This window comes from Oncorhynchus masou, chromosome 31 (assembly GCF_036934945.1).
Source record: "Oncorhynchus masou masou isolate Uvic2021 chromosome 31, UVic_Omas_1.1, whole genome shotgun sequence".
NCBI lineage: Eukaryota > Metazoa > Chordata > Actinopteri > Salmoniformes > Salmonidae > Oncorhynchus > Oncorhynchus masou.
The window spans coordinates 26,724,609-26,751,045 of record NC_088242.1 but is presented as its reverse complement, the minus strand read 5'-3'; the positions used below and the strand labels follow the sequence as shown (position 1 = coordinate 26,751,045).

Sequence of the window (26,437 nt, the reverse complement as noted above, 5' to 3'; positions counted from 1 at the left end):
TTATCATATATGCTAGATGGGTGCAGGGAAATAACGTGACGTGCTGCTTTGCCCTCTTTACGGTTAACTTGTTTGATTATTTACATGTAGGTTACTTTCCTTCTCTATCAGATACATTCCATTTGTATACTGTAGTAAAGTACAGTTATCTTACAGATAAATGCTACAAATTGACTGTGGCTTTTGTGCATCAATATCAGTCACTACCAAAGATTGTTGCTGAGGAGAGCGTGAGAGCATCTCGCGTGTACAGTTTGACATTTCACTTGATTGTTGCTGAGGAGAGCCTCTCCTGAGTAACTTTTATGATTGACAGCTCTCAACTTTCAGCACGAGCGTCAAACATTCCCGCCACCTCAAGAAGAAATCAGGTGGCAAGTAATTTTTCATCTTGATAAGGTCATCATTAGCTTTGCAACATTTTACAGGGTTGTGAAGTTGGTGAAAGAAGCAACCTCATTCTGTAGATGTTGATAACATATTTCAGGAGCTATAGCTGACGTTGGGTAGCTAACAGATTGATTGCTGACATCGCAAGAAATGTTATTTCCTCTGTCCCATTTATTAACTGGTAGCTTATAACTTTAGTTAGCAGCTAGCTCGCTGAAACAAAACAAAAAACATCTAGTTCAAGAGCTAACGTTACTAGTAGCTAACTACATTGCGCTAATCAAGATGAAAGCCGCCGAGGATCAAGTTGTGGAGGATGAGGCCGGATATCAAGATGATGAGGTAACCTGTCTAAACTAGCTAATGTTATCTTGCTTGCTAGCCTGGCTGTGGTTGTCAGTTTGGTTTGCCACTAGCATTCTCGTAGCTACTACTAGCTAGATACAGTACATGTTATTTTATCCCCAGGTAGAATGGATTGTTGTAGCTAGTAAGTTAGCTGTCACTCATTGTTAATCATTCATAACATAGCTAGCTAATATATTGTTTGGTTGTGGTAACTCAATTTCTACACTACTTTCATCTTGCCCAAGTCAGTGGCAGAATATTTTACTTCTCAACATAGTTTCAAACACGTTTTGTCATGTTCTTTACCAACAGGAGTCATTTTTCCAAGACATAGACACCCTACAGAAGCATGGAATTGTGAGTATATCTGAAACCAAGGTCTAGGAAAGTAGTCTGCCCTGACCCTTGAGTTTTTAAAGAAACTTCGTCATGGGTCAGTTGATAGATAAACTCAAGTTTACACCTCAAAGCTAATAAGTAATAAAAAATAATAATAATAAAAAAAACACTTTCTCTATTCTCTCCCACCAACACCCCTTTCTTTCCCCCCTTCCATCCCACCCTCCATCCATTCAGAACATGGCAGATTTAAAGAAGCTGAAGTCTGTGGGTATCTGCACAGTAAAGGGGATCCAGATGACCACACGCAGAGCCCTGTGTAACATCAAGGGCCTTTCAGAAGCAAAGGTGGACAAGATCAAAGAGGCTGCTGGGAAGATTCTGGTGAGAGACTCAGCTGAGACACCTTCAGCATAGAGGACTTTGGTGTCTCATGATTAGTTTAATTATCAAGTCCCTAAAGATTCGGTTTGGGCATGAGGTATGGAAGACATGAATCAAGTTAACTTCAGTTGACATGTTTTCATTTGCTCTTGTGTTCATTGTAGACCAATGGTTTCCTGACAGCATTTGAATATAGTGCGAAGAGGAAACAAGTGTTCCACGTCATGACTGGAAGCCTGGAGTTTGAGTTAAGATTCGCCCCAACATGCTCAACCTTTCATATTAATACATTTTCCTGAGTCATGTTACGGTATAATAGAGCACTCCTATTTTTCCTCTTCATCCGTCGGTCTGCTCTACAGTAAACTACTTGGGGGAGGTATGGAGAGCATGGCAATCACTGAGGCATTTGGAGGTGAGCTCTGTTTCTGACTGTGTTCCTCAGTCAAATATATGATTAATCTCATGCTCATGATGTATAAGACCTGACCTGGGTCAAGTATAAAACATGTTTTTATCACACTTTAACAGTACAGTTTTTATCCCTCAGAGTTTCGGACAGGCAAGACTCAGCTCTCTCATACACTATGTGGTAAGTGAATGGCTGAGGGTCTTTTCGGTAGTCCCAGATTTTCCAGTCCTGGAAGTCAGTTTTCAGAAACTTACAGATATTCTTCCATGGTTGGTTCTTGTCATTTAGTCCTTGTCTCTTGTTCTCCAGTCACAGCCCAACTTCCTGGAGAGGATGGCTACACAGGAGGAAAAGTCATCTTCATCGACACAGAGAACACCTTGTATCCAAATTTATCTGAGCTCTAATCTATAAAGCCAGATTTGCATCAATATTAACCCAGCTAATAATTCAGGGAGAGAGAATGTTTTTGTAATGTTACCCGTATATATTCTGTGTTAGGTGAACATTCAGTTAAAGTTGAGCAGAATTTATCTAGAACGTGGTTACAATGTTCTCAGAATATTAATATTGTAGACTCGTTTTATGGGAAGGTTCAAGAACATTCATGGGCCTATAATATATGATTTCGAACAGATGAATAACTAGGTAGCCAGATGAAGAATATATTGTACCCTTTAGTTAACAGTTGAGCTATTATTAGCAAGTATTATTTTAGTCATGTCCCCAAAAAGTTTCCACCGACACTTGCGAATAAGGCCATACAAAGTTGCAAAACTTTTTGGGAGCGATTTATATGATTAATTGAAACAATTATTTTTGTGACGAAACGAACAACTCACTTAACCATTGTATAAATTGGGATTGGGTTCAACCACGGTGAATCAAATAATTTGAATCAAAATAATAATTTGTGAAATGTGAACATTAACTTGAGGAAAAAATAATAGGCTTCAAAACTTGTTTTGTAGATTCTTCCAGTTGATTTTGGCATCTGAGCTATTGCAACTCAATAGGTGCTAGTCAACGTGCAAAGTTAACACTAAGGTAGCTAAGATACAGTGCATTCGGAAGGTATTCAAAAACAATCTACACAATACCCTATAGTGACAAAGCAAATTTATTACAAAAAAAAACCTTTAAATATCACATTTACATAAGTATTCAGACCCATTACTCAGTTGTTGAAGCACCTTTGGCAGCGTTTACAGCCTTGAGTCTTCTTGGGTATGACACTACAAGCTCGGCACACCTGTATTTGAGGAGTTTCTTACATTCTTGTCTGAAGATCATTTCAAACTGTCGGGCTGAATGGGGAGCGTCAATGCAAAGCTATTTTCAGGTCTCTAGAGATGTTCGGGTTCAAGTCCGGGCTCTGGCTGGGCCACTCAAGGACATTCAGAGACTTGTCCTGAAGCCACTCCTGCGTTGTCTTGGCTGTGTGCTTATGGTCGTTGTCCTGTTGGAAGGTGAATCTTTGCCCCAATCTGAGGTCCTGAGCACTCTGGAGCAGGTTTTCATCAAGGATCTCTCTGTACTTTGCTCCGTTCATCTTTCCCTCGAATCTGACTAGTCTCCTCGTCTCTGCCGCTGAAAAACATCCCCACAGCATGATGCTGTCACCACCATGCTTCACCGTAGGGATGGTGCCAGGTTTCCTCCACATGTGACACTTGGCATTCAGGACAAATAGTTCAATATTGGTTTCATTAGACCAGAGAATCTTGTTTTCTCATGGTCTCATTGAAAACTCCAAGCTGGCTGTCGTGCTTTTTACTGAGAGAGTCGCTTCCATCTCCCCACTCTCCCTAAAGGACATATTGGTGGAGTGCTGTAGAGATGGGTGTCCTTTTGGAAGGTTCACCCATCTCCACAGAGGAACTCTGGAGTGACCATCGGATTCTTGGTCACCTCCCTGACCAAAGCCCTTCTCCGATTTCTCAGTTTGGCCGGGTGGCCAGCTCTAGAGTCTTGGTGGTTCCAAACTTATTTTATTTATGAATGATGGAGGCCACTGTTTTCTTGGGGACCTTCAATGCTGCAGACATTTTTTGTACCCTTCCCCAGATCTGTGCCTCAACACAATCCTGTCTCTTGAGTTCTACGGACAATTCCTCCGACCTTGTGTCTTGGTTTTTGCTCTGACATGCACTGACAACTAAGAGACGTTTTATCGACAGGTGTGTGCCTTTCCAAATCATGTCCAATCAATTGAATTTACCACAGGTGGACTCCAATCCATTTTTTAAATTTGCCATAAAATTCTCAAAACCTGTTTACGCTTTGTCATTATTGGTTATTGTGTGCAAAGCAGTTATCAAGGCAAAGGGTGGCTACTTTGAAGAATCTCAAATATAAAATATATTTAGATTTGTTTAACACTTTTTTGGTTACTACATCATTCCATGTGTGTTATTTCATAGTTTTGATGTCCACTATTATTCTACAATGTAGAGAATAGTCCAAATATTTTTTTTGTAGGTGTGTCAACTTTTTACTGGTACTGTATATTCTGAGAACATGGCAACCTTGTTCTGTGTATGTTTGGTGGGACGTTGATGGAATTTTATTTTAACCTACAGAAACTGGACACATGAATGTTCTTGCAACGTTCCCATGAATTGTGTCTAGAACATTAGTATCTTAAGTTCTGAGAACATGGTAACCACGTTCTGGGTAAGTTCTATTCAACATTAAGGGAATGGTTTCTTGGAAACATTCCCTGCACGTCACAGAAACATTCCCATGAAAACGTTAGTTAATGAGCCTCTTAAGGGAACATTCTCTAAAGTTGTGGGAACGTTTGTTGTTAACTGGGAAATCAACGGTACCTTTGCAAGTAGGATATAGGGTTATGAGGATCAGTGTTTTTATTCACGACTCAGCCATTAGTCTCTTACGAAATCCTATGTTTTCCTTAACCTAATGTGACCCTCTAGTCGTCCAGACAGACTGAAGGACATAGCAGACAGGTTCAATGTTGACCATGATGCTGTGCTGGACAATGTGTTATACGCCCGAGCCTACACCAGTAAGACGTCTAACTAAGTCATTAAACAGTACCTCTCTCATCATTACTGCCTAAACCTGAGAACATATTGTCTGAGGACAGCGGTTTCACAATCTTAGATATACATTTTATTTTTTTAATTTCACCTTTATTTAACCAGGCAGGCCAGTTGAGAACAAGTTCTAATTTAAAACTGCGACCTAGCCAAGATAAAGCAAAGCAGTGCGACACAATCAGAGTTACACATGAAATAGACAGACGTGTATAAAACACAATATAAAAATCTATATACAGTGTGCGCAAATGTAGTAAGATTAGGGAGGTAAGGCAATAAATAGGCCATAGTGGCGAAATAATTCAAATTTAGCAATTAAACACTGGAGTGATAGATGTGCAGAAGATGAATGTGCAAGTAGAGATACTGGGGTGCAAAGGAGCAAAAAAAATAATATGTTGATGAGGTAGTTGGGTGGGCTATTTACAGATGGGCTGTATACAGGTGCAATGATCGGTAAGCTGCTCTGACAGCTGATGCTTAAAGTTAATGAGGGAAATATAAGACTCCAGCTTCAGTGATTCTTGCAATTCGTTCCAGTCATTGGCAACAGAGAATTGGAAGGAAAGGCAGCCAAAGGAGGAGTTGGCTTTGGGGATGAACAGTGAAATATACCTGCTGGAGTGCGTCCCACTGGTGGGTGCTGCTATGGTGACCAGTGAACTGAGACAAGGCGAGGCTTTACCTAGCAAAGACTTAGATGACCTGGAGCCAGTGGGTTTGGCGATGAATATGAGGCGAGGGCCAGCCAACGAGAGCATACAGGTCGCAGTGGTGGGTAGTATATGGGGCTTTGGTGACGGAACGAATGGCACTGTGATAGACTACATCCAAATGAATAGAGTGTTGGAGGCTATCTTGTAAATTACATCACCAAAGTCAAGCATCGGTAGGATAGTCAGTTTTACGAGGGTATGTTTAGCAGCATGAGTGAAGGATGCTTTGTTGCGAAATAGGAAGCCGTTTCAAGATTTAATTTTGGATTGGAGATGCTTAATGTGAGTCTGGAAGGAGAGTTTACAGTCTAACCAGACACCTAGGTACATTTGAAGTACACCTTAGCAAAATACCTTTAGACTCAGTTTTTCACAATTTCTGACATTTAATCCAAGTAAAAATTCACTGTCTTAGGTCAGTTAGGATCACCACTTTATTTTAAGAATGTGAAATGTCAGAATAATAGTAGAGAGATTTGATTTATTTAATCTTTTATTTCTTTCATCTTATTCCCAGTGGTTCAGAAGTTCACATACACTCAATTAGTATTTGGTAGCATTGCCTTTAAATTGTTTAACTTGGGTCAAATGTTTTGGGTAGCCTTCAACAAGCTTCCCACAATAGGTTGGGTGGTTTTTAGCCCATTCTCCCTGACAGAGCTGGTGTAACTGAGTCAGGTTTCTAGACCTCCTTGCTCGCACACGCTTTTTCAGTTCTGCCCACAAAGTTTCTATAGGATTGAGGTCAGGGCTTTGTGATGGCCTCTCCAATACCTTGATTTTGTTGTCCTTAAGCCATTTTGCCACAACTTTGGAAGTATGCTTGGGTCATTGTCCATTTGGAAGACCCATTTGCCGACCAAGCTTTAACTTCCTGACTGATGCCTTGAGATGTTTCTTCAATATATCCAAATACTTTTCCTCCTTCATGATGCCATCTATTTTGTGAAGTACACCAGTCACTCCTGCAGCATAGCACCCCCACGACATGATGCTGCCACTCCCGTGCTTCACGGTTGGGATGGTGTTCTTCGGCTTGCAAGAATCCCCCTTTTTCTTCCAAACATAACGATGGTCATTATGGCCAAACGGTTCTATTTTTGTTTTGTCAGACCAGAGGACATTTCTCGAAAAACTACTATCTTTGTCCCCATGGGCAGTTGCAAACCGTAGTCTGACTTTTTTATGGGGTTTTGGAGCAGTGGCTTCTTCCTTGCTGAGTGGCCTTTCAGAGTATGTCAATGTAGGACTTGTTTTACTGTGGATACAGATACTTTTGTACCTATTTCCTCCAGCATCTTCAGAAGGTCCTTTGCTGTTCTGGGATTGATTTGCACTTTTCGCACCAAAGTACGTTCAACTCTAGGAGACAGAATGCATCTCCTTTTTGAGTGGTATGATGGCTGCGTGGTCCCATGGCGTTTATACTTGCGTACTATTGTTTGTACAGATGAACGTGGTACTTTCAGGTGTTTGGAAATTGCTTCCAAGGATGAACCAGACTTGTGGAGATCTTGGCTGATTTTCTTTTGATTTTCCCATTATGTCAAGCACAGGGGCACTGAGTTTGAAGGTAGGCCTTGAAATACATCCACAGGTACACCTCCAATTGAGTCAAATGATGTCAATTAGCCTATCCGAAGCTTCTAAAGCCATGACATAATTTTCTGGAATTTCTGGAAGCTGTTTAAAGGCACAGTCAATTTAGTGTATGTAAACTTCTGACCCACTGGAATTGTGATACAGTGAATTATAAGTTAAATAATCTGTCTGTAAACAATAGTTGGAAAAATGACTTGTGTCATGCACAAAGTAGATGTCCAAACCGACTTCCCAAAACTATAGTTTGTTAACAAGAAATTTTTTGAGTGGTGGAAAAATGAGTTTTAATGACTCTAACCTAAGTGTATGTAAACTTCCGACTCCAACTGTATTTGTAGTTGTCCACATTTTCTAAGTCAGAACCATCCAGAGTAGTGATGCTAGACGGGCGGGCTGGTGCGGCCAGCGATTGGTTGAAGAGGTTGTTTAGTTTTACTTGCATTTTGGGGCAGTTGGAGTCCACGGAAGGAGTGTGGTATGGCATTGAATCTCGTCTAGAGGTTTGTTAACACAGTGTCCAAAGAAGGGCCAGAAGTATACAGAATGGTGTTGTCTGCGTATAGGTGGATCAGAGAATCACCAGCAGCAAAAGCGACATCATTAATGTAAACAGAGAAAAGAGTCGGCCTGAGATTTGAACCTTGTGGCACCCCCATAGAGACTTCCAGAGGTCCGGACAACAGGCCCTCTGATTTGACACACTGAACTCCATCTGATAAGTAGTTGGTGAACCAGGCGAGGCAGTCATTTGAGAAACCAAGGCTGTTGTCTGCCGATAAGAATGCGATGATTGACAGAGTCAATAGCCTTGGCCAGGTCGATGAATACCGCTGCACAGTATTGTTTTTTTTATCGATGGCGGTTATGATATCGTTTAGGACCTTGAGCATGGCTGAGGTGCACCCATGACCAGCTCGGAAAACAGATTGCATAGCCGAGAACGTACGGTGGGATTCGAAATGGTCGGTGATCTGTTTAACTTGGCTTTCGAAGACTTTAGAAAGGCAGGATAGGATAGATATAGGTCTGTAACAGTTTGGGTCAAGAGTGTCTCCCCCTTTGAAGAGGGGGATGATCGCGGTAGCTTTCCAATCTTTAGGCATCTCATACGATACGAAAGCGAGGTTGAACAGGTTAGTAATAGGGGTTGCAACAATTGCGGAGGATAATTTTAGAAAGAGAGGGTCCAGATTGTCTAGCCCAGCTGATTTGTAGGGTTCCAGATTTTGCTTCTCTTTCAGAACATCAGCTATCTGGATTTGGGTGAAGGAGAAATAGGGGAGGCTTGGGCAAGTTGCTGTGGGGGGTGCAGAGCTGTTGACCTGGGTAGGGGTAGCCAGGTGGAAAGCATGGCCAGCCGTAGAAAAATGCTTGTTAAAATTCTCGATTATCGTAGATTTATCTTGGTGACAGTGTTTTCTAGCCTCAGTGCAGTGGGCAGCTGGGAGGAGGTGCTCTTATTCTCCATGGACTTTATAGTGTCCCAGAACTTTTTTGAGTTTGTGCTACAGGATGCAAATTTCTGCTTGAAAAAGCTAGTCTTTGCTTTCCTAACTGACTGTGTATATTGGTTCCTAACTTCCCTGAAAAGTTGCATATCGCGGGGGCTATTCGATGCTAATGTAGTACGCCACAGGATGTTTTTGTGCAGGTCAGGGGCAGTCGAGTCTGGAGTGAACCAAGGGTTATATCTGTTCTTAGTTCTACATTTTTTGAATGGGGCATGCTTATTTGAGATGGTGAGGTAAGCACTTTAAAAGAATAACCAGGCATCCTCTACTGACGGAATGTGGTCAATATTCTTCCAGGATAGCCGGGCCAGGTCGATTAGAAAGGCCTGCTCGCTGAAGTGTTTTAGGGAGCGTTTGACAGTGATGAAGGGTGGTCGTTTGACCGCGGACCCATTACGGACGCAGGCAATGAGGCAGTGATCACTGAGATCCTGGTTGAAGACAGCAGAGGTGTATTTAGAGGGTAGGGTAGTCAGGATGATATCTATGAGGGTGCCAGTGTTTACGGATTTAGGGTTGTACCTGGTAAATTCCTTGATAATTTGTGTGAGATTGAGGGCATCTAGTTTAGATTGTAGGACGGCTGGGGTGTTAAACTGTGATATGCTTAAGTCACCTAACAGTACAAACTCTGAAGATAAATGGGGGGCAATTCATTCACATATGGTGTCCAGGGCACAGATGGGGGTTGAGGGTGGTCTATAACAAGCGGTAACCGTGAGAGACTTATTTCTGGAAAGGTGGATTTTTAAAAGTAGAAGCTCGAACTGTTTGGGCACAGACCTGGATAGCATGATAGAACTCTGCAGGCTATCTCTGCATTAGATTGCAACTCCACACCGTTTGGCAGTTCTGTCTTGGCGGAAAATGTTTTGGAAATGGAAATTTCAGAATTTTTGGTGGCCTTCCTAAGCCAGGATTCAGACACTGCTAGGACATCTGGGTTGACGGAATGTGCTAAAGCAGTGAATAAAACAAACTTAGGGAGGAGGCTTCTGATGTTAACATGCATGAAACCAAGGCTTTTACGGTTACAGAAGTCAACAAATGATAGCGCCTGGGGAATAGGAGTGGAACTGGGGGCTACAGGGCCTGGGTTAACCTGTTCATCACCAGAGGAACAGAGGAGGTGATTTATAAGGGTACGGCTAAAGGCTAAAAGAACTGGGCGTCTAGTGCGTTGGGGACAGAATAAAAGGATCAGATTTCTGGGTGTGGTAGAATAGATTCAGGGCATAATGTTCAGACAATGGTATGGTAGGATGTGAGTACAGTGGAGGTAAACCTAGGCGTTGAGTGACGATGAGAGAGGTTTCGTCTCCGGAGGCACCAGTTAAGCCAGGTGAGGTCTCCGCATGTGTGTGGGGTGGGACAAAAGAGCTATCTAAGGCATTTAGAGTGGGACTGAGGGCTCTACAGTAAGTATACCTTTGGTTAAATATACATTTTGAGTCTGTTTGTATAAAACAAATACTGTACATTTGAAGCTGACTGCTGTATTTCCTAACTGGTATTATGACGATTAGGCGTTTGTACTGTATACATAATTGGATTTCAACTTTAGGTGAACACCAGATGGAGCTGTTGGATTTTGTGGCAGCCAAATTCCACGAGGAGGGTGGCGTCTTCAAACTTCTGGTATTAATGCAAAGAAAAGATAATCAATGTCACTTTGTTTTATGGTAGTTATATTTTCATATTGTCAACTTCCATCACTACCTATCTTTCGTTAACACTTTAATTAATGCCGACAGGTATCATGCATTATGTTTTATACACACTTATAATGTCTTGTGTCTCTACGTCTTTTCCCTTTCTCCCCTCAGATCATAGACTCCATCATGGCTCTGTTCCGGGTAGATTTCTCTGGCCGAGGGGAGCTGGCAGAGAGACAGCAGAAGCTGGCCCAGATGCTCTCCCGTCTGCAGAAGATCTCTGAAGGTCTGGCGACTTCTCTTGCAGACATATATGCAAACTGCATTTAAGTCTGCAGCAGAAGAACTGGCAAAAAAACTCTTGACTTTTGAGTAAACCTTTCATTGATGTAGACATATTGATATTCATGTATTCTACTCTCTCCCTAGAGTACAACGTTGCAGTGTTTGTCACCAACCAGATGACTGCAGACCCTGGAGCTGGGATGACGTAAGTGACTGTAACTTGATGTAGGAAATAGGGATTGGTTTGAAATTAGACTGAAAGTCAGCAACTCACTCGGCCAAAGTTCTAACAGGTTTTGGCCTGGAGTTCTGATCAGAGGGTTTCTCTTGTTTCTGTCAGGTTCCAAGCTGATCCCAAGAAGCCGATTGGAGGGCACATCCTGGCGCATGCGTCCACCACACGAATCAGCTTGAGGAAAGGACGCGGAGAGTTGAGAATTGCCAAGATATTTGACAGGTAATTAGTCTGAAAGTTCACTCACTCAATATATGTTGTTCTCATTATTCCTTAGTAATAACAACCCCCCTTCAAAAGAAGTCGTCAAATGTGATTTTTCTTGCTTATGGAGAAAGATCTACCACCTCATAGCTTCATTTTTTTCTATGACCTCCTACAGTCCTGATATGCCTGAGAACGAGGCCACTTTCGCCATCACTCCAGGGGGAATTGCTGATGCCAAAGAGTGAAAGATCCTCATGGATTTACCAGTAGAGGAGAGGAAGCACATACAGTTCTAGGCAGTTTTTAGAAAATCATAATTTTTTGAAGACTATTTGTACAATTTGGTGTTTATATGTACAGTGCCTTCAGAAAGTATTTATACCCCTAGACTTTTCCCACATTTTGTTGTTACAAATTGTGATTAAAATAGATTTAATTGACATTTGTTTTTGTTAGCGATCTACACAAAATACACTAATGTCAAAGTGGAAGAAAAATTGTAACATTAGTAAAATAAATAAATAAATATTTATTTATTTATTTATTTTACTAATGTTACAATTTTTCTTCCATATATATATATATATGAAAAAAAAGGCTAATATACAGTATCTTGATTTGATAAATATTTAACCCCTGAGTCAATACATGTTGGAATCACCTTTGGCAGCGATTACAACTTGTGAGTCTTTCTGGGTAAGTCTCTAAAAGCTTTGCACACCTGAATTGTACAATATTTGCCCATTATTGCCAAAATTCTTCAAGCTCTGTCAAATTGGTTGTTGATCATTGCTAGACAAAAGTCTTGCCATAGATTTTCAAGGAGATTTAAATCAAAACTGCCACTCAGAAACGGCACTGTCTTCTTGGTAAGCAACTCCAGTGTAGATTTGGCCTTGTGTTTTAGGTCCTGCTGATCGGTGAATTTTAAACAAAAAAGTGTTAAACAAATCAGAATATTTTCTATTTGAGATTCTTCAAAATAGCCACCATTTGCCTTGATGACAGCTTGGCACACTCTCGGCATTCTTTCAACCAGTTTCACCTGGAATGCTTTTCCAACAGTCTTGAAGGAGTTTACACATATGCTGAGCACTTTTTGGCTGCTTTTCTGTCACTCTGCGGTCCAACTCATCCCAAACCATCTCAATTGGGTTGAGTTCGGTGATTGTGGAGGCCAGGTCATCAGATGCAGCACTCCATCACTCTCCTTGGTCACTCTCCCCCACAACCACACATGCTGAGATCATCTGTTCGCCTCCTCTTCATCTTACAAAGACACAGCGGTCATTAGGACAGATTTCCATCGCTCTAATGTCCATTGCCTGTGTTTCTTGGCCCAAGCAACTCTCTTATTATTGGTGTCCTTTAGTAGTGGTTTCTTTGCAGCAGTGATAGACACAGTCTCCTTTGAACAGTTGATGTTTAATGTGTCTGTTACTTGAACTCTGAAGCATTTATTTGTGCTGCTATTTTTGAGGCTGGTAACTCATCATCTGCAGCAGAGGTAACTGTTTTTCTTTCCTGTTGTGGTTCTCATGAGAGCCAGTTTCATCATAGCGCTTGATGGTTTTTGCGACTGCACTTGAATAAATTGATGGGGTCATGATAGGGGCTGCACCAAATGATTGATGTAGTTTAATAATTGATTATGCATATGTTGTATTAATATAAGGGGCAAGGGCTATAATACCTCTCCCCCACTACATTTATAGGGTCCTGGACTACAGATTAGCAATATATATATATAAGGATTATAAGGTTTAATATTGTTCCACAGTTCTTTTCTAGTCTCTGCCTCTTATAAGAAACAGTCAGAGATGTGTGAGTTAATACAGCCAAAACAGGGTGTCTGTGAGAAAGCACCTCAAGGCAAAAATGAGATTCATAGACACAGAACCCTGCAGGGGAGTAAAGGAGATAAGAGACAAGTCAGACACACTGTAAGCCTACACAGGAGTGGAAAATTACTGCTGAGCCCTTAGAAAATACTGGAACTATTGTTCTCTCCTGCAGGTTTGTATAATTGTATATGCATGGGCTTGGTCTCATGAGTAGAAGGTGTTGACGTAGACAGTTTCATCACTAGGGGTTGACTGCAGGCATATTAAAGCAACTTGGACCTTTTCCTATTTTGCAGAACTTACTCTGAAACATGCGTGCTATGTTCCCGTTGTCAACTTCTGTCTGCAATTGCATTAATAAAAGGTTTGATTGATTTACTTAAAGATATTGTCTGATTGCTGATTTCACCAATAAGCAAATGACTGACGAGGAACAAGGAACCTACCCCAACAAAATTGTCTAAGTTCTTGAAATTTTCTGAATTGACTGACTTTCATGTCTTAAAGTAATGATTGACTGTTATTACTCTGCTTATTTGAGCTTTTCTTGCCATAATGGACTTAGCCCTATTTGCTAAGAGACCATCTTCAAATAGGGCTATCTTCTGTATACCACCCCTACCTTGTCACAACACAACTAATTGGCTCAAACGCATTAAGATGGAAAGAAATACTGTAAATGAACTTTTAACAAGGCACACCTGTTAATTGAAATGCATTCTAGATGACGACCTCATGAAGCTGGTTGAGAGAATGCCAAGTGAGTGCAAAGCTGTCATCAAGGCAAAGGGTGGCTACTTTGAAGGATCTCAAATCGCAAATATATTTTGATTTGTTTAACACTTTTTTGGTTACTACATGATTCCATATGTATTATTTCATAGTTTTGATGTCTTCACTATTATTCTACAATGTAAAGAAAAATCCTTGAAACAGTACTGTAGGTGTGTCCAAACTTTTGACTGGTATGGTATACATATCTTTTTAAAGTGTATTTTCCTTTATTATTTTCCATTTACCCTACCACCCTTCCCAGAATTGGAGTAAACTAATGAACATCAAAACATAGTCTTCTACTTCTCGATTATACATACTATATACATTTTACGGACAATCTATTTTACAATAATATTTCTCAACCCTCAACCTCTATTTCTGATGTCCATCCAGTTAGATTTCTATTTGCCATATATTTTTTTTACTGGACTGTTTCACAAAAGTTCTGAACCTATACACATATTACAGACACAGTATATTTTACATGAGTTATCTTGTTGTTTTTAGTCCCACCATTCGCTCCATTCAACCCCTTCCACTATCTCTTAACAACATCCTTTTTGGATTTCCATTTGCCATATTTTTTTCAACTGTGCTGTGATGCTTCACAAAAGTTCTGAAGCTTTGTATTCTCATAGTTTCTACAGATTGTACAATTAAAAATGTAAATGTTTGCTAAAATTATTATATTTTTGATCGATTGACTATGACTTTTCAAATCACCCAGTATTGCTATCTGCAGAGTTAGCGCCAGGTAAATGTTGCAATTCTTCAGCCATTCCTGGACCTTTGACCAAAAACAAGCTACATATGGACAGTACCAAAATAAATGATATAATGACACCGTCTCTTCTGTTGAATAATTATTGACTCAAGACATTTAAACTTTTATTCATTTATTTTAAAAAAATCGAAAAACATAAAACACCTTTGACATTATGGGCTATTTTGTGTAGGCCAGCGGATAAAAAAATTCTCAATTTGATCCATTTTAAATACAGGCAGGAACACAACAAAATGTGAGAAAATTCAAGGGGTGTGAATACTTTCTGAAGGCATGGTATATACCTTGTTTAAATTATTTGTTTAATAAAGTAAAGGATGTGTATACATGCTCTGATTATTATACTGTTATTAATTTTCATATTTACTGGTATACTGAGTCTGAAGAGAAAACGATGAAAAGCTTTATATTCAACCCCACGTTCCAGAATGCATTGTTCTGTAGTTCCAGGGGTCGCCCTCTCGAGCGGTCCTCCTAGCGGTTAGTTCTGGAACTGTAGTTTCACGTCTCTCCCTCTCTCGTCGGGCTTGCCTCCGTGCGTGACACCGGCGCACCATATGCCTCCCAAAACAAGACACAGTGAAGCAACGCAAAGTATTGAATAAGTAGCAAGATAACATAGCTAACGGACATCAAGCCAGCTGCATTATTCACAGTCAAGCTAGCTAGCTATCTTAGCTAACTGTGCCATGGACCCGCGAGACACAGCACCGGATTCGTGGGAGCAGGAGGAGGATGTTAAGGCCCGAGCTGCCGCGGGGCTCCAGTCCGCTCTCGCCGCTCTCAGCGTCAATGCCAAGCCATTTATCCCGAATGTCGACGCGGCGGTGTTTGTGCCGACTTTCCTTCAAAGTAGCCCTACGGAAATCTCCAATTCCGATGGTCACGGTAGGTCAGTGCGTGCTTGTGGTGGAGTGTTGGATTAACGAGATGTTGACAGCTGCTGTTATTGCCAGGGGTTAACCAAGTTAGCCAAATAGATAGCTAGCTTGAGTTTGTAGCTAGCAAGCTCACTGGGCTAGTGTTGTAGCTATGATATTGCTCAACACTAATGTGACAGCTTTGACATGATGGTGCACATTTTACAACTAGGCCTACTGCTCATAATGCTATAATTATTGTTAAACCCTCACCCGTACTTAATCTGATATGGTGATTCCTAAAAGCTCCAATGTCCATATAATGCCAATGATGAATGCAACAACTTGTCTCTTCACAGGTGCTGAGCCAGTTGCCAGCATGGAGGTTTTAGAAACAGTTGGTATGTTGTGTGTCTATTACTATGTTATTATGTAATTAACTGTTCTTTCTTCCTTTTACTTCATTTTTTCACACTCTGCCTTGTACTTCACACAATGTTATTGTTTGGACAATCACAGACAGTATCAGATTTGTTTGTTGAAGGTGTGTGTCACAGGTGTTTTTATTTAAAGGCCTTAGGTATTTTTAGCTGTAGAAGGTTGCCTTGCCAACTCCCACCCAACTCATTCCAGAAGCAATTACAAATGTCCTTCAGTCAGTATTGTTTACCTTGCATTCATTCGGGCCTACTGTTCACTAGGAGGTAGCCTATGCCTGAAGGCCAGCTCTGGGAGACATGACAAGGTCCAACTGGGAAGGTTGTGCATGTAGGGAGTGGGAGCTACTCCCTACATGCACAACTATAGCATGATGCAACATCACAGGCCTATGCTTAAAATAGACTAGTACACTGGATCATGTGGAAACATATAGAAAATATGTTGTTAGACTGGTATAACCAAATGGGGCACAGTCCAGTTCTTGTATTTTCAGGGAACGTTTCTGTATAAATGTACTATGTTGACCAGCCGTATATGTGCTGAGGTCAGGTGTTTAAATTTGTCAAGAGAGCACTGCCACTGTGCACATCTACTCAGGTTACATTGGCCTGATTTATCTGTTAGTGTGACACCTGGCTGCAACTGCAGCCTGCAAGAGAGAGAGAAGACATGATGGGAAGGAAGTTCTGAGTGATTGGTGAAGTTACCTTATGGGTTTATATTTCAGAACAAAGATGCCGACGTTTTCTGTGGTATTGCATGCATGCTTCTCCGAGCAGTTGTCATCATCATGACTATTCTCCAATGCTGATTGTGAATGACAAGCGTTGATAAGAGAACAGGCATTGTACATGATCGGTCAGATGTTTAATTTCATGGATAAGGAGGTGCAGGCCTTGTTTTTATGCTGCTATGGGAAGAGTTTTTGTACACGCTAATCTACTGATTTGATTAGCAGGTTTCTACATTTACATCAGTGCTAGATGCACTTTAATTTCTTTAAAGAATGCATTTAATTTGTTCAATATAAGGTTAGCTAGCTATCATTATTATCACTGCAACGCTATATCACTATTAAATAATTATATTGAACATCCATGGCATAGGTGACAACTATGCAATAAATGTGTAATAAGCCAATTTCATTGTTATATTGTGTGAGGTCAAAGAGCATTGTTTGAAAAGAACAGCCAATCACTGTACTCTCCAGCACACAGTTTAGATGCTCCCAGATTCTTCATCAAAACCCTGAGGAAAAAAAAACCCTCATCTGAACAGTGTGCCGGTACTCTCTGTTCACAAGCGATCTTATATACCCATAATGCACCTGTGAAATCTGCTGGCTGTGCGGACTACCTTAAACAAAAGAGCATTGTTTCATGGTTTACATCAGTGGTAACCGAGTGCCGTTTGTGTCGTTTAGCTCCGGTGGAGAACGGAGGAGGGACAGAAGCAGACATGGCGGTGGAGGTGGAGACATGGGAGCAGAAAGAGGAGCCCGGGGAAGGAGAACCAGGAGGAGGAGGAGCACGGGGAGGAGAGGGAGGTTCCAGTGAAGAGGCACAGGGAAGGGAGGAAGTAGAGATGATGGAGGAGGAAGAAGAGGAGGAGTTGCCCGTGCTAAAAGTAATCCCGCTCCCACCAAATGCCCCGAAGAAGGAGCATGTCAATGTGGTGTTCATCGGTCATGTGGGTCCGTCCCTATTGTATACTATTACCTCATGGTTTTCTTTCGTACATTGTTTGTTCTCCCTTGGCACAGGGAAATGGCTCTTAGAAATTGCCTGTGTGTTCATTTGGATTGAGGATTCTTTTTTATTTTTTTCAGATGCTGGTAAATCAACAATTGGGGGACAGATCATGTGAGTAATAACATGATTATCAACAACTATGCCTACATTCAGGTTACTGAAGATGGCTTATCATTTTCTTCTACAGTATGATAACCATTGCTATTAATGCCATGGCTACCTAAAAAATAAAATGTTTGCCTATATTTATCAGATCAGACAATGTCTGTTTTTCTTTCTTATCATAGGTATTTAACAGGTATGGTGGAGAAAAGAACCCTGGAGAAATATGAAAGAGAAGCAAAAGAAAAAAACAGAGAAACATGGTGAGCTTACCTTCTGTTGTGACGAGATTCAGTTATGTGTATGATTGAAAATAATCTAAAATAATTCTGAAAAAGTTTGCATATTACTTTTTCATCTTGGGTACGACATTAGAAAATATGGTAGCCTGTTTTAAATCATACATTTTAGGCACTCAGATTTGTTTTTCTGCTCCCCAGGTACCTGTCCTGGGCCCTGGACACTAACCAGGAGGAGAGAGACAAGGGAAAGACGGTGGAGGTGGGGAGAGCCTACTTTGAGACAGAGAAAAAACACTTTACTATCCTGGATGCCCCCGGCCACAAAAGCTTTGTCCCCAACATGATTGGTGGTGCATCACAGGCTGACTTGGCAGTGCTGGTGAGTTTTCCCAAGCAATGCTTAGCAGAAGGCATTGTATTGTTCACTTTTCATATCTGCTGGGTCAAGGCAAAACAGACCCATGTGTCCCTGTTAGTTAGGTAGTTGGAAAGTTGCCATTATCAAATCATAGTTTATTGGTCACGTACAAGTTGACTGGGACTGCATTTTTTTTATAAATAGATTTTTTTAGGAGAAGAAGAGGACCTACTTACTGTATAATAAGAGGGTAGATTCTAACATGTATTTTAGTTTTGAAAACGACACTGTAGATAATGACAGACAGTATGTACAGTACATTATGGTGTACCCTAGTTGTTTATCAGTATCTTCTGCACCCTATGCTAGTCTAACGGAACCCTATGTTGTGGTCAGGTGATCTCGGCCAGAAAAGGAGAGTTTGAGACAGGCTTTGAGAAGGGAGGCCAGACGCGGGAGCACGCCATGCTAGCCAAGACGGCTGGAGTCAAGCACCTCATCATCCTCGTCAACAAGATGGATGACCCCACCGTCAACTGGAGCTTGGAAAGGTGACTCAGTACAATGTACCGACATGCATCTTGGTAGAGAGAAACAAAATGTATATTTAAAGCCGAATCTACAGTATCCCATCCAATGTGTTCATTGACCCTCATGCTGCATGTCTGGTTATGACAGACAGTCATAGAATAGGAAAGAGATTGTGTTCCTCAATTAGTCAACATTGTAACATTGATATTTAACTCAGTAAAATAACCCATCCTCCTCCCTCTCCACTACAGGTATGAGGAATGTAAAGAGAAATTAGTGCCATTTCTGAAGAAGGTGGGCTTCAATCCAAAGAAGGACATCTACTTCATGCCTTGCTCTGGGCTAACGGGAGCCAACTTGAAGGACCCCATAGAGGAGTGCACGTGGTACACGTAAGTCAACCCCCATTCTGTTCTCTGCCAAAAGTACATGAAAGTCAATCGCTTTGTGGGTGCTGAGTGACGGTTGCTTGTCAAGTCTTCATTTTCATATCAGTCCATCAAATCAATGTAGCTCTGCTAACTTTTCTGAAGCTATAAAAGTTCTCTATTCCCACAATAATTTAAAATCCATAATATGTAGTATTAGAAATGATAATCATTTATTGTCCTAATTATTCTTCGTTACAAGGGGGTTGCCATTCATCCCACACCTAGACAGCCTGCCAAGCTTCAACAGAATCACAGATGGCCCCGTCAGATTACCCATCGTAGACAAATACAAGGTGAGTGCAACCACTGTCATGAGTTATCCCAGTTACATATCTCTAGCTCTGTATTGCACTTAACAGCATAGCTAGCATAAATTTGAATCAAGTCAGGCCATTTTATTCTGTAGTAATTAATAATCCATTATTATCTCAGAGTTTGCCAACATTTTATGAAATTACTTCCAAAAGATAATGATAACGCAGGACTATGCAGCTGCTACACCACACATACACACACACACACACACACACACACACACACACACACACACACACACACACACACACACACACACACACACACACACACACACACACACACACACACTGGCCTTCCAACATCAGGGTGTCCTTCCAAGTCCTCCCTACTGTAGCCAAGGACTGCAGAGCACAGCCATTTTCTCCACAAGACAATTTAGCTTTCTGGCACCGGTGTCATCAGTGTGTGGGTGTGTTTTGGAACATGTTAGAAGGCAGGGAACGTGATGGAATTAAGATATTGTATAGCTGTCTCAGCAGGTTTTCTACACAGATACACACTGCAGGGTGTTATGAAACCCAGGATCTCTAACTAGGTCTTCTATTCAGTTGATATAATGGAATTACGGTCCAGTTAATTGGGGGATGGTTAGATTGTTAGACTAGCTGGCAGTGGGCCTGTTCTAACTTCACTACATTACAGTAGAACAGGGGGTCAACAGCTTAGTGCTAGGACACTGAAGATATGTCATCTTAGGTGGTAGCATAAAAAGGAAAGGAACCAAAACCTTTCTGCCTTTTTTAACAACCATTTTAACCTCCCAGCTGGAATCCATTCTAGTTTTAATTTCATTCATTCATTCATTCATTCAATATCAAGGTGATCTTGCAAACTCCAGTGTCCTTCCTAACCCTTAGTACCAATCTGTTGATGTGCCTTAGAGCAAGGCACTTAACCCTAATTGCTCCAGGGTCACTGTTGTTAATGGCAGACCCTGGCCGTGACCCCACTCTCTGAGGGTGTCTCAGGGGGAGTTGGGGTATACAAAAATCCAATTTTGAAATAGGACAAGTATAAGCACCCACCAAATTATTAACACCTCTTAGATGGGAGCAGAGGATGAGAACGGGGAAAAAAGGGTGTAATGTAATAATACAATTTTCTTTAACTGATAGTAAGTACCCTTGTGGGAGCCGGAATGGCTCGTAGGAACAGGAGCCTCCTGTTTCTGTAGCATGAGGCAGCTTGATGTACAACACCCCCTGGACAGGACGCGGGTCTATTGCATGTTCTTCTCCCTAAACTATCTCGCTGAGTGCAAAGCATTTTTACAGTCTTTTGTATGACTCGGCCAGGGATAGAACTCGCAACCTTCCAATCTCAGGGAGGACACTAACCACAAGGCCACTGACTTGAACTGATAGCATAACCTTTAACATGGTCTTGGTTGTGCTCTTTGCTCAGGATATGGGCACGGTGATCCTGGGGAAGCTGGAGTCTGGCTCCATTGCCAAAGCCCAGCAGCTGGTCATGATGCCTAACAGGGTAAGGCTCTCCATAGGTCATTCATCTGTATAATATTATAATACTTGATGTATAACATATACTGTATATATAGCACTATGATACATGTGATGTGTTATCCTTACCCCCAGCACACAGTGGAGGTGCTGAGCCTGCTGTCTGATGAGGTGGAGACAGATGAAGCTGTTCCTGGGGAGAACCTGAAGCTAAGGCTGAAGGGCATCGAGGAAGAGGAGATTCTGCCTGGCTTCATCCTCTGTAACGCTGAGAACCTCTGCCACTCCGGACGCACCTTTGATGCCCAGGTAGCCTACGCTCCTTAGGACAGGTCTAAGGTCCTCTGTAGCTTGGTTGGTAGAGCATGGCGCTTGCAATGCCAGTATAGAATTTGATTTGTTATAGTTGGTTCCATCCCCGGGACCACCCGTACGTACAATGTACAGTGTATGCACGCATGACTGTAAGTCGCTTTGGATAAGAGTTTGCTATATAAATGGCATATTATTATTGTCTAGGATCATCTTAAGAAGATACGCTGCATTATAGAAATGCTAAATGATAGTGATACTAGGCAAGGTTGGGGAGTAACTGATTACATGTAATCTGATTACAAAAACAAAAAAAAACTAATCAGTTACGTTACCGGCAAAAATATTGTTGTCACATTTAAGATACTTTTGAAAAACTAGTTGATTACTTATTGGACTACTTTTGAATTCAGAAAGAATGTTTGCGGAAATATACGTTATGACCAAAGTTCCCTCTAAACTGCGGGTGTGCCCACAGAGAGAAGCATGAGATTGAACTTCACAACTTTTTAGAGCAGTGGTCACCGACTGGTCGATTTCCAAAAACCCAAAGATAAAGCCTTGTGTTCTTATAAAAAAAAAATGGTCTCGGGCTGTTGGCGGTAGGTGCACCCGATTCAGCTTCCCTGCGCCCCGGATAGGCGAACTGTTGCGATTTTGAACAATTTCATTTGTCTGAAGGTACAAACTCTGCCTTTCCGGCAGGCCCAGAGAGCAAATCAAGTGCTGTACCGCTGGCCAATCGGATGGCTCAGATGACAGTGTCTGCTGGAACGTAGCACACATAAAAGAAAGCTACAGCAAAGCTAATACTGTGAGATTTCAAAATGTTTAAAACCATGACTGGAGAGAGACTGTCAATGAATACAGCAAAAAACTGCTGTTTTTATGACTTCATGTTTAAGTTCTTACTCAGCACTGTCAACTTTGTATAGCAGCACACCACTTTTATAAGCAATAAAATGTGCGTTCTTCTTATTTACACTCAGCGCAACAACAAGCACTGCAGCAGTAATGAATGAGCTGGAAAGTGTATGTATAGGCTTGCGTTGTTATTATTAGTTCCTTGGGTCTTTCTTAATTGTATTTAATTGTTAAAAAAACAAACATATATATATATATATATACACACACACAGTTGAAGTCGTTAGTTTACATACACTTAGGTTGGAGGAGTCATTAACTCGTTTTTCAACCACTCCACAAATTTCTTGTTAACAAACTATAGTTTTGGCAAGTCGGTTATGACATCTACTATGTGCATGACACAAGTAATTTTTCCAACAATTGTTTACAGACAGATTATTTCATTTATAATTCACTGTATCACAATTCCAGTGCGTCAGAAGTTTACATACCTTAAGTTGACTGCGCCTTTAAACAGCTTGGAAAATTCCAGAAAATGTCATGACTTTAGAAGCTTCTGATAAGCTAATTGACATCATTTGAGTCAATTGGAGGTGTACCTGTGGATGTTATTAAGGCCTACCTCAAACTCAGTGCCTCTTTGCTTGACATCTCTTTGCTTGAAAATCACAGGAAATCATCCAAGACCTCAGAAACAAATTGTAGACCTCCACAAGTCTGGTTTATCCGTGGGAGCAATTATGAAACGCCTGAAGGTACCTTGTTCATCTGCACAAACAATAGAATGCAAGTATAAACACCATACCGCTCAGGAATGAGACACGTTCTGTCTCCTAGAGATGAATGTATTTTGGTGCGAAAAGTGCAAATCAATCCCAGAACAACAGCAAAGGACCTTGTGAAGATGCTGGAGGAAACAGGTACAAAAGTATCTATATCCACAGTAAAACAAGTCCTATATCGACATAACCTGAAAGGCCGCTCAGCAAGGAAGATGCCACTGCTCCAAAACCGCCATATAAAAGCCAGACTACAGTTTGCAACTGCACATGGGGACAAAGATCGTACTTTGTGGAGATATGTCCTCTAGTCTGATGAAACAAAAATAGAACTGTTTGGCCATAATGACCATTGTTATGTTTGGAGGAAAAAGGGGGATGCTTGCAAGCCGAAGAACACCATCCCAACCGTGAAGCATGGAGGTGGCAGCATCATGTTGTTGGGGTGATTTGCTGCAGGAGGGACTGGTGCACTTCACAAAAAATAGGCATCATGGGGAAAGAAAATTATGTGGATATATTGAAGCAACATCACAAGACATCAGTCAGGAAGTTAAAGCTTGGTTGCAAGTGGGTCTTCCAAATGGACAATGACCCCAAGCATTCATCCAAAGTTGTGGCAAAATGGCTTAAGGACAACAAAGTCAAGGTATTGGAGTGGCCATCACAAAGCCCTGACCTCAATTCCATAGAAAATATGTGGGCAGAACTGAAAAAGCGTGTGCGAGCCAGGAGGCCTACAAACCTGACTCAGTTACAGCAGCTCTGTCAGGAGGAATGGGCCAAAATTCATCCAACTTATTGTGGGAAGCTTGTGGAAGGCCACCTGAAACGTTTGACCCAGATTAAACAATTGAAAGGCAATGCTACCAAATACTAATTGAGTGTATGTAAACTTCTGACCCACTGGGAATGTGACAAAATAAATAAAAGCTGAAATAAATCATTCTCTCTACTATTATTCTGACATTTCACATTCTTAAAATAAAGTGGTGATCCTAACTGACCTAAGACAGGGAATTGTTACTAGGATTAAATGTCAGGAATTGTAAAAACTGAGTTTAAATGTATTTGGCTAAGGTGTATGTAAAATTCCGACTTCAACTGTGTGCTGTGCGCATCGTTTAACGGTTATGGTATGAAGGTTTGGCTTGGAGAGTTTTTTGTTGTTGCCTGATCACAGACAGATGTTGTGTTGTGCACTGAAGTCCACAAGCGAAGAGAAAATGTGAAAGTAGGAGAGTAAGTAGATGCGAGAAGGAATTATACCACAAGCAACGTGATGATGCTGTTTGTATGTGGCTGCAATGAAAGTGAACTTTGTGTGTGGATGATCAGAGGTGTATTCATGCTGCCGAATCTGTTGAAAAAATATTTAGTAAATGGAAGCAAACTAAACTAAAACTAGACTTACCTGAATTTGTCCAATAGTAACTCTTGTTTTGGCAACAGTTTGGACTAGTGATTATACCCTAGATCAGCTAGATGCAGGCAAGAGTGTGCAAGGCGGTGTTGACTGTGTCACTGTCTGTCACCTTGATTACTCCAATTTGTCTCTCATGTGCACCTACGTGTTATATATATATATATATATATATATATATATATATATATATACTTTAATTTGTAGGCTGTTGTAGAATCCTCATAATGAGTATAGGGAAAATTTGACTATCATGTAGTAGCCATAACCTATCGATGTTACATTGAGCTGGGTGAATGGTATATGAATGACAGTCATCCAATATGCTTTAATAGAAATAAGGCCATGCTCATTTAAAAAAAAGTTTCCTCCCTAATCTTAAATGGCACCAACCGCCACTGGTTTAAAAACATATTTTATGACTTTTTGGCTGTACCTGCTAGTGACCGCTCTGCAGAGCTGCCCCCAGAAGAAGATTAATGACGTAAAACGTTAACCTACCGATGACACATCAAATGTGTTTGATGGATTATTTTTGTCTTCTAATGCCTTTTAAGGGAGATGTAATCCAAAAGTAACTGAAAGTAATTAGACTATGGTACTGAGTTTGGGTAATCCAAAAGTTTAATTACTGATTACAATTTTGGACAGGTAACCCTAATGGATTACAGTTACCAAGTAACCTCCCCAACCTTAATGCTAGATTGAGCTGACTAAATATGTAAACTCCAGTACTTGCACCTCTGCTAATTTTTTTACTTTGTTTTTAGATCGTCATCATTGAGCATAAATCCATAATCTGCCCAGGTTACAACGCAGTCCTACACATCCACACCTGTATTGAAGAAGTACAAATCACAGTGAGTTACTAAGTTACATTAGCTTGTTTACATCTCCTAACCTGACCGGGTCTCTATCCAATTATAGTTTGCCAACCACAGGTATCTTTTCTGTCAGTGAATAATGCTCATTAGTAATAAACCTGTTTTTAATTAAATTCTCTCATCAGGCCTTAATTTGTCTAGTGGACAAGAAGACAGGTGAGAAGAGCAAGACACGACCTCGCTTTGTCAAACAGGACCAGGTGTGCATCGCCCGGCTTCGGTGTGCCGGAACCATCTGCCTGGAGACCTTCAAAGACTTCCCACAGATGGGGAGGTTCACCCTACGAGATGAAGGTAGTGTGTGTGTGTCTGTGTATCTGTTCCTGTGAAATGGTTTACCCCATTTATTGTTTCTATTGATGAATATGAAGAAGCTTCTTCTTGATATATTAGAAAACTATTGCCAAATGGAATAATAACTCATTTTTATAACTATGTAATTGCCTCCCTTTTCAGGCAAAACCATTGCTATTGGCAAAGTGCTGAAGCTGGTACCAGAGAAGGACTAATGTGAATCAGCATGGAATCCTGGGACAGTTGTCATGACAGAGGAAGCTGCTGACGCCGACTTAGCCAGCCACCCCCTCTTACATACCACTCTCTCCTGAAGAGTATGAGGAAGAGAAGGAGGAGGAGAACAAATCAAGTTTGAAAATAAAGAAGAAACTGTAAAAAGTGACTGAATCAGTTTTTATGATGAACAATATTAAAGAAAGACAAGTCCAGTGTGTCAGCTTTCTCATATTGAGAGCTCAGCTATGCCACTAATGTAGCCGCTACCCTTTCCTAAGCCAACCTCACTCTGCGCTGGTCCACCTTTTGTTTTGGAAATGGGAATGTATGCAGTGTTACTTTGTTTGGAAAGGAAGGGACTGGCGTTGCATCCGGTTGCATCACTTTGGACCAGAGTTAGCTAGTTATACCCATTCAAATTGTAGACATCCCCATACCAAATCCTATCTGGTATGTTCACACACACAATCAAACAAACATGGTTCCTGTTGTGATCATGTGTTGTCACGTTACCAACAACAATGAAAATAAAGTATCAAACTGAGGAATAAAAGTAAAAGCTCTGTTTATTCTCAATTTCTTACAATGTTCATTTAGCCTTTTTGAATCTT

General features: G+C 41.0%; 2 protein-coding genes across 4 annotated transcripts; both read left to right on the top strand.

Moving 5' to 3' along the window:
* Positions 1 to 307: 307 nt before the first annotated feature.
* Positions 308 to 11,677, top strand: dmc1 (DNA meiotic recombinase 1). 2 transcript variants are annotated; one of them, XM_064950527.1, is made up of 13 exons: positions 308 to 732; positions 1,051 to 1,095; positions 1,315 to 1,461; positions 1,626 to 1,708; positions 1,824 to 1,876; positions 2,012 to 2,053; positions 2,183 to 2,255; positions 4,813 to 4,904; positions 10,332 to 10,405; positions 10,594 to 10,708; positions 10,852 to 10,912; positions 11,048 to 11,164; positions 11,325 to 11,677. In XM_064950527.1, the coding sequence occupies exons 1-13, from the start codon at positions 676 to 678 to the stop codon at positions 11,392 to 11,394; spliced, it is 1,029 nt and encodes a 342-aa protein (XP_064806599.1). In that variant the 5' UTR covers positions 308 to 675; the 3' UTR covers positions 11,395 to 11,677. The 2 variants fall into 2 exon arrangements, with proteins under 2 accessions (XP_064806599.1, XP_064806600.1); XM_064950528.1 differs by lacking the exon at positions 308 to 732 and adding an exon at positions 799 to 880.
* Positions 11,678 to 15,037: 3,360 nt separating this feature from the next.
* On the top strand, positions 15,038 to 26,385 carry gspt1 (G1 to S phase transition 1). Of its 2 annotated transcripts, XM_064950525.1 has the most exons (14): positions 15,038 to 15,442; positions 15,774 to 15,815; positions 17,279 to 17,548; positions 17,684 to 17,717; positions 17,894 to 17,971; positions 18,149 to 18,329; positions 18,705 to 18,859; positions 19,091 to 19,231; positions 19,470 to 19,563; positions 20,993 to 21,073; positions 21,184 to 21,357; positions 25,200 to 25,289; positions 25,439 to 25,607; positions 25,770 to 26,385. In XM_064950525.1, exons 1-14 carry the CDS (start codon positions 15,244 to 15,246, stop codon positions 25,820 to 25,822), a joined length of 1,761 nt encoding a protein of 586 aa, XP_064806597.1. In that variant the 5' UTR covers positions 15,038 to 15,243; the 3' UTR covers positions 25,823 to 26,385. The 2 variants fall into 2 exon arrangements, with proteins under 2 accessions (XP_064806597.1, XP_064806598.1); XM_064950526.1 differs by lacking the exon at positions 15,774 to 15,815.
* Positions 26,386 to 26,437: the final 52 nt, after the last annotated feature.

What these genes read in the sequence shown, in the direction of transcription:
- dmc1 (XM_064950527.1), top strand. Translation starts at nt 676, where the DNA reads ATGAAAGCCGCCGAGGATCAAGTTGTGGAGGATGAGGCCGGATATCAA. An exon ending in CCCTACAGAAGCATGGAATT is followed by an intron (nt 1,096 to 1,314) that starts GTGAGTATATCT and finishes CCATCCATTCAG; the next exon opens with AACATGGCAGATTTAAAGAA. An exon ending in AATCACTGAGGCATTTGGAG is followed by an intron (nt 1,877 to 2,011) that starts GTGAGCTCTGTT and finishes TTTATCCCTCAG; the next exon opens with AGTTTCGGACAGGCAAGACT.
- gspt1 (XM_064950525.1), top strand. Translation starts at nt 15,244, where the DNA reads ATGGACCCGCGAGACACAGCACCGGATTCGTGGGAGCAGGAGGAGGAT. An exon ending in GGTGTTCATCGGTCATGTGG is followed by an intron (nt 17,549 to 17,683) that starts GTCCGTCCCTAT and finishes TATTTTTTTCAG; the next exon opens with ATGCTGGTAAATCAACAATT. An exon ending in CCATCGTAGACAAATACAAG is followed by an intron (nt 19,564 to 20,992) that starts GTGAGTGCAACC and finishes CTCTTTGCTCAG; the next exon opens with GATATGGGCACGGTGATCCT.